General features: G+C 49.1%; 1 protein-coding gene across 2 annotated transcripts in view; it reads left to right on the forward strand.

Annotated features, from left to right (window-relative positions):
* The window catches only part of LOC113581338 (receptor tyrosine-protein kinase erbB-4-like), a 237,036-nt gene that overhangs the window by 140,576 nt on the left and 83,073 nt on the right, over nucleotides 1-13,387 (forward strand). For both annotated transcript variants that reach the window (XM_035520983.1, XM_035520991.1), the window contains exons 4-5: nucleotides 11,013-11,144; nucleotides 13,205-13,270. In XM_035520983.1, coding sequence (XP_035376876.1) covers nucleotides 11,013-11,144; nucleotides 13,205-13,270 — 198 coding nt within the window. The remainder of the gene's footprint in view (nucleotides 1-11,012; nucleotides 11,145-13,204; nucleotides 13,271-13,387) is intronic.

Here is a 13,387-nt window from a genome sequence, read left to right on the forward strand (position 1 = left end):
ACACTTAGCGCCACCGTCTGGAAGAAATGCACATTAAGGCCCAGTTCATTCTGGCTGGCTGCTTCACACTACAGGTCATAATGAATCTCATGAATTTGTGATGTGTGTGTGTGTGTGTGTGTTTGTGTGTGTGTGTGTGTGTGTTTGGAAGAAAAATGAACAGGAACAGTGAACCCGGGGTGGAGTGAAGTCCTCCACCGCAGGTCTGACTTCTGAATAATTCAACACGCGCTGCCAATGGCTCGACAGGGCCAGTCTGGACCACGCAAGGAGTGTCCCCGCCTCACCCCATGACTGCGCATGCAAGCCTGCGTGCGTGCGTGTGTGGAGTCGTGACTGTGCACGCGCGCGTGTGTGTGTGTGTGTGTGTGTGTGTGTGTGTGTGTGTGCGTGCGTGTACCAGAGCCCCGCGGCCCACATCTGCTCCTGCAAGTAGACTCCGTCCTCGAGCCCCTCATCTTAGTGTCTCATTAAAAATTAATGTGCGGCACGCAAGGAATTTTAATGTCAGTTAAAAATCAAAACACACACCATTCCCTTTCGTCTCAGCCCTGCTGTGATGTTTCAGCGAAAAGCTCAGAAAAGCAGGCCAGTGTGTGCAGGAGTGTTCGGACGGACCTGCGCGTGAAACTCCTGCTTGTGCGTGTCGGTGGCAGGCATGGGATGTCAGCGCTAATATCACTGTCTGCTGGTGGTGCACGGGCCTGTCGCCTGTCAACGGCCGTGACTTTTATATTGGCAGGTGTGGAATTCAAGGCAGTTGTTTGAACAGGAGTCTGATTGGCTGGCCTCGCTCTCAGTACAGTGTAACATTGGCAATTAAAACCCATGCAGGCACACACACACACACACACACACACACACACACAAGCACACAAAACATATCAGAACCACATGTACACAAAAATGCATATGCAGTAAACGCACTTTCTGTCTATTTCTCGCTCACACACACACACACACACACACACACACACACACATTCGGACACCCAGCATTTCGTCCAGACCATCGTTCTTCATGCTGCCTTCTAATCTGACAGCGTTTCATCCTGTAGCCAGCACGGCAAAATATTAATGAAACATTTAAAGACGGGTAAGCCAATTACGCCAGCTCCTGCCAATCAGGGCCCTTACGTTCCTGAAATGTCAGAGGGGATACGGGGAGAGACAATGTAATAATTTAATAAGGCTTTGTGAGACGTAATTTGAGCAATGGGAGAATGACGGAGAACATAAGAAGGAAAAGAAGTTTGGTTATGACTGGTGTAAAGCTGTGAGTGGAGGACGTTGAGAAAGGGCTGGACGCTCGGTAAGCCGCAGAGCTTGGGCGTTTTTTCAGGCAGTCTGGGCTACGTGGATGGTCTGTTACGTTTTTGTCCTCTGTTCCACCGTCAGTTATAGCTTCAGCGTAGTGTCGACACAGTTAGCTCAGTAATTGCCAGGTGGCACAATAAAATTACAGGTTCATGGTTCATCTGGGAGGAGGTGAAAAAGAAGAGGAAAAAGAGAGGGATGTGTGAGAGAGAGAGAGAGTGTGTGGAGAGAGAGAGAGTGTGTGTGTGGAGAGAGAGGGGGAGAGAGGGAGTGTGTGTGGAGAGAGAGAGTGAGTGTTTGGAGAGAGAGAGAGGGAGTGTGTGTGTGTGTGTGGAGAGAGTGTGTGTGGAGAGAGAGAGAAAGAGGGAGAGAGAGGGAGTATGTGTGTGTGGAGAGAGAGAGAGGGAGTGTATGTGTGGAGAGAGAGAGGGAGTGTGGAGAGAGAGGGAGAGAGAGTGTGTGTGTGGAGAGAGAGAGAGTGTGTGTGTGGAGAGAGGGGGAGAGAGGGAGTGTGTGTGGAGAGAGAGAGTGAGTGTTTGGAGAGCGAGAGAGGGAGTGTGTGTGTGTGTGTGTGTGTGTGTGTGGAGAGAGTGTGTGTGGAGAGAGAGAGAAAGAGAGAGGGAGTATGTGTGTGGAGAGAGAGAGAGGGAGTGTATGTGTGGAGAGAGAGAGTGAGTGTTTGGAGAGAGAGAGAGGGAGTGTGTGTGTGTGTGGAGAGAGTGTGTGTGGAGAGAGAGAGAAAGAGAGAGGGAGAGAGGGAGTATGTGTGTGTGTGGAGAGAGTGTGTGTGGAGAGAGAGAGAAAGAGAGAGGGAGAGAGGGAGTATGTGTGTGTGGAGAGAGAGAGAGGGAGTGTATGTGTGGAGAGAGAGAAAGAGAGAGAGAGTGTGTATGGAGAGAGAGAGAGTGTGTGTGGAGAGGGAGGGAGAGAGGGAGGGAGGTTGTGTATAGTGATAGAGATTTTTTTTTACATTTCGCAATAAACTTTATTAATCAATTACAACATACAAGCACATAACATTCAAACAAACCTTAAAAAGGAAAAAGAAAATTGAAATGAAAAAATCTCCAAAAATCAAAAACCACTCCCTCATTTTTGACAGAGCATAAAACATCACTGTAACCCCACATATTTTCAAAAGTACTCAGAATAAAACTTCAAGTCTAACAATATACAACACATTTACAATACAGCAGTCATTCTGACCTTCAATCATACACTTCCTACTGATCCACACGGCCATCTTAGATTGCCCTAAAATGAAATCCAATAGTTGACATTGTGCTTTCTTCTTCTGTGCGTAATTCTACACACAAATAAAGAGTGCTGATGTAGAAACAACACCAAACTGATCAAAAAGAATTACTAAACAAGGCTAAACAACGACGCCAACCTGGGACACTCCATAAGATGGTGAAGAACCGTTTCGCTCATGACACAACACGGACACTCAGGACTCCCATCTGGATTTAAACCTGAAACAAGGGCATTAACCGCTACTGCAGCATGTATAGCTCTCCCCTGTAGATCACCGTACGGCCTCGTCAGAGGTGGGTTATAGAGTGCTTTGATTCCCTTCTCTCCAGGCTAAGTTAAGCCCCTCCCCCAGAGCCAGTTTTTTTTTGTGCCAAGGGGTATCGATCCTGCCATTTAGTTTATCTTTATTTAACACTTTAACACAGTCTCTATAGAGGGTCTTCCCTGACACCTCTTCCAAAGCCACGTTCTCAACACCACACGGCTGCAGAAAACGGCCCTCACAACCCCCAAGGTCACCTATGGTGATGACCTAGGGAACATGTCGCTGCCTCCAACAACACTACTACCACTGTGGACGGGGTTAGATTTGAGCAGAACAGGCTCTTCATCTGTTAATGCAAGTCTACCTAGGAGTTGTAACACTAAATGCAAAGACTTTACACTCAAGTGGGCAGCTACTCATCACCTAGCTCAGGACCCACTAGGGTCACCAAAGCCCCTAGGGTCCGAAGTCCAGCGCTGCACAGAGTTCTGTCCAGTAAAGGGGCCGGCCCACCAGTGACATCCAGGCTCCTCCGTGCTCCAAACAAAGGTTCTTTCAGGAGCCAACACTTTAGAAGCTGAACTGCATAGGCAAAAGGTCTCCACACCAGGTTTGCTGGCCCGGTGAGAAGTCTCTGCAAACACAGAAGATGAAAGGTTGCAACCCTGCTGGCAAGGTGTACAAGCCCTTGTCTGCCAACTTCTTTAGATAAAAACAACACACTCTGAGGGATCCAATTTAGTTTGTCCCAAAAAAGTCCAGTAGCACCTCCTGGATGCTGAACAGTAGACCTGGAGGAGGGTCTATGCACACTAACCTGGGCCATAAAGAAGAGGCTGCCAGGTTGTTAGAACCCATCCTTTACACCGCAGCTGAGACCGTATCCAGTTCCATCTGTCAAGTCGACCTTTAACTTTCTCGAACAATCCGTCCCAGTTTTTCTTTTTGGTTTGTCTGTCCCCCAGAAAGACTCCTAAATATTTAAAACCCTTCCTAAACTCAACCGCTGTGGTAAACACAGTGTTCCATCTGGCCAGCTTCCTACCAGCAATGTCTGTTCCACCAGCGCTTTTGTTCCAGGTTACCTTAGCAGAGGAAATCTTTACCAGTCTCTTCCACTGTGCCGACATCACAATAACATCAGAACACAAAGACAGTAAAATCCATGAGTTAAGATCAAATTGTGGTAAAGCAAAGCCAGAGATAAATTTCTTTAACCTTATATAACATATAACATTCCAGATAGGGCCCTGCTGTATCCCCCTCTCAAACCTGAAGGGAGCACTCAGACCACCGTTAGCTTTCAGCATACTGTCAGCATCACAGTACAGGACAATACTTTTCCTGGTTCAAAGAAATCAGACCAGTATCCAGACCCAAAGGTTTTGAGACTTCCAAAAGATCCCGATTTAAAGTTATATTGTCAAAAATGGACCTGCCTGGTACACAGCAGGCCTGGTCAAGATGATTCACCTGGCCATCACCTTCTTTAGCCTGATGGTCAAGACTTCTGAACGCAATTTATAGTCACAACCCAGCAGTGAAACAGGCCTCCAATTTCTCAGTTCATGTAAGTCTCCTTTCTTAGGCCGCAGAAGTCAGAACTGCCCTACGGCAGCTTGATGGCAGCCTCCCTTTTGTCAGACTGTCGTTCATGACCTCCAGCACATCCTCTCCAACCACAGACCAGAAGGATTTGTAAAACTCCACCGGCAGTCCATCAAAACCTGGGGCTTTCCCACCCTCCATGCCCTGAAGGGTGTCCTGCAACTCCACCAGGGACAGTGGCCCCTCACGACCCAAGAAAACATTTTCCAGCTCTTGGTGCGTGGTACATTCGCTGGTATATAGCCTAGTGTAAAACTGCTACTCTCCCAGGAATCTCCACAGGATCTGAGAGTACAGTAGCAGACTCCATCTTCAAGGCATGTATCCATCTCCTCTGACTATTTTTACACTCTAGACCAATGAAAAACTTGGACGGAGCGTCCAACTGTGTCACCGTTCCGAAAACAAGAACAGACTAGGGCCCCCTGTGCCTTTACCGCAAGCAGGTTGGCTAATGCCACTGTTTTTACTTTAAGGGCCTCAGATTTTCCTGTGGTCTCTGGTACAGAACAGTAAGATACAGTGCAGTAGGGTACAGGACATTAGATACAGTGTAGCAGGGTAAAGGACATTCGATACAGTGAAGTAGGGTATAGGATAGTAAATACGGTACAGGACATTGATTACAATGCAGCAGGTTACAGGATATTAGATACAGTGCAGAAGGGTACAGGACATTAGATACAGTGCAACAGGGTACAGGCCATTAAATACAGTGCAGTAGGGTACAGGACAGTAGATACAGTGCAGTAGCGTACAGGATAATGTCCAGGACATTAGATACAGTGCAGTAGGGTACAGGACAGTAGATACAGTGAAGTAGGCTATAGGATATTAAATACAATGCAGCAGGGTACAGGACATTAGATACAGTGAAGTAGGGTACAGGACATTAGATACAGTGCAGTAGGGTACAGGATAATGTCCAGGACATTAGATACAGTGCAGCAGGGTACAGGACAGTAGATACAGTGCAGTAGGATACAAGATCATGTCCAGGACATTAGATACAGTGCAGTAGGGTACATGTCATTAGATACAGTGCAGTAGGGTACAGGATAACGTCCAGAACATTAGATACAGTGCAATAGGGTACAGGATAACGTCCAGGACATTAGATACAGTGCAGTAGGGTACAAGATAATGTCCAGGACATTAGATACAGTGCATGTTTTTTTGAAACACACAAGTCAGTCTATAGTCGAGACTTTGGTTTCATTGCTGTTGACTACCTGACTAATTCAGCATGACATCTCTGATATTGTAGCAGTTGGGACATTACTGTGGTTTTGCTCTGAGACTGAAGGGAAAAGCCTCGATCTGGTTCCGATCCCTGGAACCCCCTTCCCCCCCACCCGGCTGTTTTCTGCCCTATCTTTCCACTCTTTTTTTCCTCCAACACATTAAGATCCAGATGCTTCTGCTCTAGATAATTCCGTAAGCCGCTAACCGGAGCCATTTTTCATAGAGATTCATCGAAAACAATTGTGTGAGGGATTGGCGAATTTAATCAGCCTGCTTTAAACGCTGTTACCATCACACACACACACACACACACACACACACACACACACACACACACATTCACATTCCCAAAACCCCCTTAACAGCTAGATGCATACAGCCCCGTATCTTTAGTACAAACGGCCATCTTGATAAGAGCACAGGCTTTTTGGCCATCATTCCACCCCGTCTCTGTGCCCCTGTCTGTCAGACCCACGTGGTCTCCGTGACATTTTCCCTCATAACTTTTGCCAATAAAGAACCTGCCCTTCATGCCCAAGAGGGGTCTTATTTTTCCCCAACTTTTTTTTGTTGCTGTTACTTTCCTGTTTGCTTCAACCTTGGTGAGATTAGGACAAGATATATTCTGCCACACTGGCCATCCATTAGATATGTTTCCCCCTGTCGCTGGTTGTCAGGGGTCATTAGGATCATTGTCCCTCGGACGTCTGCTGGGTGTTCTCCGGCTGCGTGACACCTCCGACGCTCCCCACCGGGTCCTCGGTCCGTGCGCATCCGGAGAGCGGGAAAGGGGCATGCACACGCGGCATGTCAAACACTTCCCCTCGTCGCCCAGCGCCCGTATGCCTCGGTTTGTCGTCGTTGCTCAGGCTTGTACATCTCCATTGTCTCCGGTATGAAGGCATTTACCCTCCGCCCGGAGACACCGGCACCGACTGCACATTCTAACCCCGCCCCACCCCACCCCCACCCACACACAGACCCCTCCCCCTGTTCCTACCCAGAATCCCCATGGCCAGAGGAGGGCTCTCATCATAAAAGGCTTTCACTGCAATTAAACGAATGTGGTTGTTCTTTTCAGGTCAGTAGTTAAATACATAAAAATGCAATTACATTATAATGGAACCTGCCTGCATTTTATTCGTGTCCAAGTGTTGGAACCATAAAAAAAATCAAATCAAATAAGACTACCTCTGTTCCTGTAGATTTATGAGTGGGCATCTCAGGTCCTGACCTTGGCTGAGATTCGAATGGAAAGGCAATCATTTCCCTGTCCCGTTGCCAAAGCGACGCAGAGGTCCTCTCCCCCATTCCCCGTGTTTAAACCTGCGCAGACGCCGACGGGTTTATGGCTTTAATTTGTTTACGATGCCATTAATGTCCATGTGGCTGTTTAATGGCTGCGCCACTGAGACTGGCACTTTGATGGCTGAGCGAGTGTTTAGGTGCTGGATGACTTGGCTCATAGCACTGTGGGCTTGTGTCTGCTTTCTCCATGGTCATGTAAGGTGAGGAATATTTGTGTTGTATAAGCATCTGTCTCTCTCTCTCTCTCTGTGTCTCTGCCATCTTTCGTGTGAAGTCCACAGTGTATCTCTGTCTCCTTTGCTCTGTTGCTGTCTGTCTGTCTCTCAGTCTCTGTCTGTCTGTCTTGTGGTTCTAAGAACAGGTCAGTGAATTCCATAGCGAAACTGTGTGAGTCCCTTGGCACAAATGCTGTCTCAGTGTGAACGTGTGTGTGTGTGTGTGTGTGTGTGTGTGTGTGTGTGTGGTGAATGTTTAATCTGCCAACAGCAGATGGACATATTGCGTGTATATCTTTGGCACTTTGACAGAACAGTTAACAGTAGTTTGTACTGTATACATCTTTATATCTAAATATGAACCTGAGGGGTTAAGCTGTCAATCTGTAATTCAGTGCTATCCCCAGAAACGAGAGGGGGACAAAGCACAAGCCACACACACACACACACACACACACACACACACACACACACACACACAGATAAATGAGCAAAACAGGACCACACAGAGCAGCTGAAACACACGTTTGAGTTTATTTTTCCAATCTTGTCCTTTGTCCTCCTGCTCTTTGTCCCCTCGAGGGACACACACTGCAATCGTCTCTTTCTTTCTCAAATTCTAGTGCTGCGTGTCTGAGTTTTCATCCCTCAGATCACACCTCCCGTGTAACGCGGTGTGTAAGGCAGCTAGAGCCCAGGTGTGCGTTGGACTGCGTCATGTGACCGAGGTGGGGTGTGGCTGAGGTGGGGGTAGAGTCCCAGCCCTTCCACCTGCCCCTCCGGGGCGATGGCGGCCCCCGCGTTGCCCATGCTGCGGCCAGCTGCCGGATCTGCGTGCGGTCCAGACTCCGTCCGGAGTGCCTTCGTTGAGAACCTTCAAGCCATGGAAGAGGTTTCCGGAGACAGGCTAGGCGGAACAGTCCACATGCGTTTGGGTGGTGAGTGAGGGAGGTGTCGGCTGGTGGAGGGTGTTCGTGTCATGTCGAGGTGACACCCCCAACACGCTGGAGCTCTCTGGTGGAACGGCTCAGGAGAGAGGCCGTGCGGAAACCAGAAGCTCTGGGGTTGTGAAGCCCCTTGGGGGGGGGGGACTTCACAAGTGTGTGACTTTATTACACTCAGCAGGGGTGGATAATCCGGACTGTGTGTGTGTGTGTGTGTGTGTGTGTGTGTGTGTGTGTGTGTGTAAGTATACTGTACTGTAGACTGTACACTAGACTCCTCCATCCTGCCCACCAGTGCCCGCCGGCTTGTCCTCACTCCGTCTGCTTGGATGGACCGACTCTCTGAGAACCTGCCAGCTGGAGGTGGTCCTGTAGCAGGAAGTGTGCTGATACACACCATCGAGCAGTGCTGGAGGCCAGGGACAGCCAAGCTGTTGCCCCCCCCAGCTAGAGAGCCACCAGAAACCAGTCTGCTGCAACTAATGACATCTGGGTTCTTCAACGAACACGTGCATGCGTGTGTGTGTGTGTGTGTGTGTGTGTGTGTGTGTGTGTGTGTGTGTGTCTGTGTCTGTTGCCAGATTAACGATCAGCCTCTGTATGCACGTAAAGCAGTAGTCCTAGTGCTACTGCTATGATTAATGACTTCTATGATTAATGACTGACTATTCGTATGGGAGACTAATAGGTTCAAATATCATTACAGTGCCACACATATCTCTACGCTGCTGCCTGTGTGTTGGGCTGCCACACACATCTCTACACTGCTGCCTGTGTGTGTGGTAGGCCACACTTTCACTTAGAGTTGAAGCTTTGTTGGCCATCTTATTGCATTTCACAGGCATGAAGACAGGAACGTTATAAAGGCTTCTGCCGATAATTCTGTTTACAGGACCATTTCAAGAAAAGGTTGACAAAGAGGCAAACATTCCAGACATGTTCTCTGATTCATTTTGATGTTGTTTGTTTACTTGTTTGTTTGTTTTTGGTTTGGTTGGGGAATTGCGTTACTCATTGTTCTATTTGTAGAGATATCCCAACACCCCCACATGTTAGCTAATGACAAACGGTTCTGTTTATACGGACATGTTCAGGAATGATACAGTACATTAGTCCTCTCTAACCCTTATATTAAAATAGTCTCAGGTGCAGTTCTGCTTTTCTATATTTCGTGTCACTTCATCATTGAACACCTGTGTTCTGTCTTCGGGACGTTATGGACAGGAGAAGACGTCCCCGGTCTCTCGCAGCCTTTTGAAGCCCCACCCCCTTGCACTGTGGTGGCAAATAGGGGCGTCGATTTTGCCGAGTCCATCTGCACACGTCCGTTCTGCCCTTCTTCATTCATGTTTTCTCCTCCTCTGTGTTTGGATGGAGAGCAGAAAGATGGCGAGAGAGAGAGAAAGAGAGAGAAGGAGAGCGAGGGAGTCGTCATAGGGATCTGTTTCCGTTGTGCTAATCGAGATCTTTCCCACTTCATCCTCCATTTAAGATGAAGCAGCTTTTACTTTTAAAGAACAGTTAACAAAAGGCCTGCTGTCCTCTGACCCAAATAACAAAACAGCCACATGCAAATACCTGACACAGGTCACCCAGGGTGTTCACGTAGGTCACGTTTGGGCTCACATTCTATGGTTAAACATTACAGTTCGTAAGAGTCCAGCACCCTGAGCGTTTCCTGTTAGCGGGCACCATCACATCCTGCCAGTGAAATGTCGCCAAAACAAACGTCTGCATAGCGCATGTGCGAGTGCTGGGAGTCAGTGTGGAGCGTTGCCTGATGCCTGACGGGCTGTTTGTGGCTCAGTGTCGAAGGGGCCGCACCAGACAGCCGTCCTAAGAGAACGAGGCCGAGGGCTTCCTCGCCGACCGCCAGCCAGACGCCACGTGGCAAAGCTGGCACCCGAACCTAATAATAGCGCCGAGCTTGGCTCAGGCGTACCCGCCGAGGGAAATGGAGGAAGAAATGGCTAGAGTACACCGGGTTGTATTTGTGCAGTGGATTGTGTGTGTGTGTGTGTGTGTGTGTGTGTGTGTGTGTGTGTGTGTGTGTGTGTGTGTGTGTGTGTGTGTGTGTGTCCACTGCTTTGTGCTTATATTTATGCCCCGAGTTCTCCCACTGTACTGTGTTTGAGCAGTCTGTTTACATGTTTCCCCAACCCCTCACCGGACAGAGAGCGCGTGTGTCCCAGCTCAGACCTCCAGCACGTGACAGAGTGGGGGGTCTTTGGAATGAGTGTGTCACGTAGAGCGGCAGGTTCTCAGGCACCAGGCACGGTGAGCTCACAGCCACGTCACCAGCTCCCAGTTGCCCCCACAGAGCCACACAATAAAGGCTCTGTTGGACAGTCCTGAACAGTCCTGGACTCCCGGTAGCCTGCGGGACGCCTGTGTCTCATCTGTTTCTCAAATATCCCCTCTCCCCTTCTGGAGCTGCAGAAAACCCCAGCCCAGTAAATGATGCAAATCTAACATAAGCCCCCTCCACCATCACCTTTACTGAGGGTGAACCTCCGCCACCTCCAACCCGTCTGTCCAGCTCACTGCCCAGCTCACTGATGCCAGTCTCATCAGCCAGGCATGACCAGGGCAAGGTGGAGGGGCTCGTGGTGACAGGGGTGAGGATTGGGGGTTGGGCGTAGCAGGGGTGGGGTGGGGAGGGTAAGAGGTAACAGGGTGGGGGCAGGGTGGTGAGGCATCGACACCAATACGTCACAATGAGCCACTGTTTGCAGACGTTAAATAATATACTGTATTACCACAGTTTCCCTGAACGTGCGCGTGTGTGTGTTTAAGAAAGAAAGAGTTTGGAAACAGAAACTTTAGCACTTCTGTCTCCTCTTCGTCTCTGCAGAGATCTTACACGGAGGGGTGTACGTGGACAAAAACAAGTTCCTGTGTCACGCCGACACCATCCACTGGCAGGACATCGTGAAGAACGCTCGCTCCGACCACTTGGTGGTCCCCTCCAACAGCAGCAGCGCCTGTGAGTCCTACGTTACGCCGCCCTGACACTCACCGGCTGGCGTCTTGACCTACTGTACAAAACGCTGTCACGCACTGGTCTGCGCAAGGCCTCGTTATGGTGTTTATTGAGCAGGACCAACCTGCTACTAGCCTGAAACCCACGTCTGTAATAGCCAATCATGAAATAAGAGAGCTGCAGTATCGGAATGACCTGGTGTTACCTTTACATCACAGAGCGTTGGCGTTTATCTTTGACAGAGCTCTGATAGCTTTTAAAATAGCCGATGTTGGATTGTATTCCACACGACAGCCTTTCGATCGCTTTGATTTGCCCCCACCCTCACCCATGCGGCTCGGGGCCCCTAGTCTCTGAGCACATAATCCACAATAAAACTATAATCTTCTGTTTTCTTTGGCCTCCTCTCAGAGCAGTTTGTGTTTTTTCCTTCTTCAGAACAACAAAAAAAAGAACAAAAAGATCCAGGCAGTCCAAATCCTAATCCAGTCCAAATCCTAATACAGTCCAAATCCCAATCCAGTACCCGGTATTTGGTCCTTTCCTCTTGGCTGTTTTTCAGTCTTTTAAATGATGGGCTCCATCTGACAGTCACACTAAACTGTTATGTGACGGGACAGAGTGCGTCCAGAGTGTCTGTAGAGAATTGTGCGATCTCAGCGGTGCTCCCAGAATGTGTGCCACACTACTCTACCGTCTCCGTGACTCCCAAGGTCGTGGCACATCGTGTGGGTCAGCAGCCATGGGAGCTGCAATAGGCACCTTGTGCAGGCTCGCTGTCACTCTGCAGGACTGTCCCTACAGGACTGCCTTTCTCTACAGGACTGTCTGGAGTGAACAGTATAGGTGACAGAATATGGTGGAGCAGTGTTCCATGTTTTGGAAAAAAAAAAATCCATATACCAAGCGCCATTGCAAGCCTGTCTTCTTCCTAAGAACGAAAATGAAAGTAAAACATTTTTTTAGACTGCACTATTTTAGAATGATAACATTGCAAATAATACAGAGAAATCAATAAGATGAGAGTCCTGATAAAAATCTTGACAGCAGGTGTTATCATATCCACCTAAATTATGATTTCGATGTAAAATCAAATATTTGTTGAGCCCTAGCGACAGAGAGAGCGAGAGAGGTTACTGTTGGTGGAATCACTTTTAATTAAAGTGGTCCAGGACTGGAGAATGCCCCCCCATCCCAGCCCCTACCTGACAGTCAGTTAAAGCCAGCCAGCCAGCGGTGTGAGAGGACAGAGAGCAGTCCGGGGTCACCTCCCTCGGGTCACCTCCCTCCGGGGCAGCGTCGAGTGGGTCACCTCCCTCTGTTTACCTCCCTCCGGGGCGGCGAGAGGAAGCCGACATTTCTAACCGTCTCAATCAAAAACAGCTTAGCGGTGTTATCCGGAGCCTCCTTCTCCCTCAGAAGAAAAATGGTTTTGACCCTTTGTACACCTGGGATGGCAGAGCAGCGGCCCCAGTTCTGATGTGGAGCTGGATCGGCCACAGATGGGCGAGCGTGGTGGGGCGATCCGTGGAGGGGCGGCTCTCGGAGCCACGGAGAAACCTAATCTCGTTATGGACAGTCTTGCCTTCTCTGATCAGGAATGTCTGGGGCTCCGTGTGGACTTAACACCAGCTCTTACTCGGTGTTTAGTACCAGTGTTAAGGATATAAACACGTGAGCACTGGGTCAGCCGAGACCGCTCAGTGTGTACGCCGTTGAGACTGTGTTGTGTGTGTGTGTGTGTGTGTGTGTGTGTGTGTGTGTGGTGTTGTTGACACTGTGCTCTGTGTGGTGTTGTTGAGACTGTGCTGTGTGAATGTATTGTTGAGACTGTGCTCTGTGTTGTTGTTGAGACTGTGCTCTGAGAGTGTGTTGTTGAGACTGTGCTTCGTGTGTGTTGTTGTTGAGACTGTGCTCTATGTGTGTTTTATTGAGACTGTGCTCTATGTGTGTTGTTGTTGAGACTGTGCTCTGTGTGTGTGTGTGTGCTCTGTGTGTGTGTGTGTGTGTGTGCTGTGCTGTTGTTGAGTCTGTGCTCTGACTATGGTTGTGTGTGCTTGCAGGTCAGAGATGCCACCGGGCATGTAACGGCCGTTGCTGGGGCCCTAAGGAGAGCCAGTGTCAGAGCCGTAAGTCCCAGCTTCCTTAAGGACTCAAAGACCATAGAAGTGCCACCATCCATATGGTGAAGCTCTGGGTTGAGCACAGAGTGAGACAGTGTAAGAGGGTGGTCAGGTCAGAGTGAC

Source organism: Electrophorus electricus, chromosome 2, assembly GCF_013358815.1.
Source record: "Electrophorus electricus isolate fEleEle1 chromosome 2, fEleEle1.pri, whole genome shotgun sequence".
In the NCBI taxonomy this organism is placed as follows: Eukaryota; Metazoa; Chordata; class Actinopteri; order Gymnotiformes; family Gymnotidae; genus Electrophorus; species Electrophorus electricus.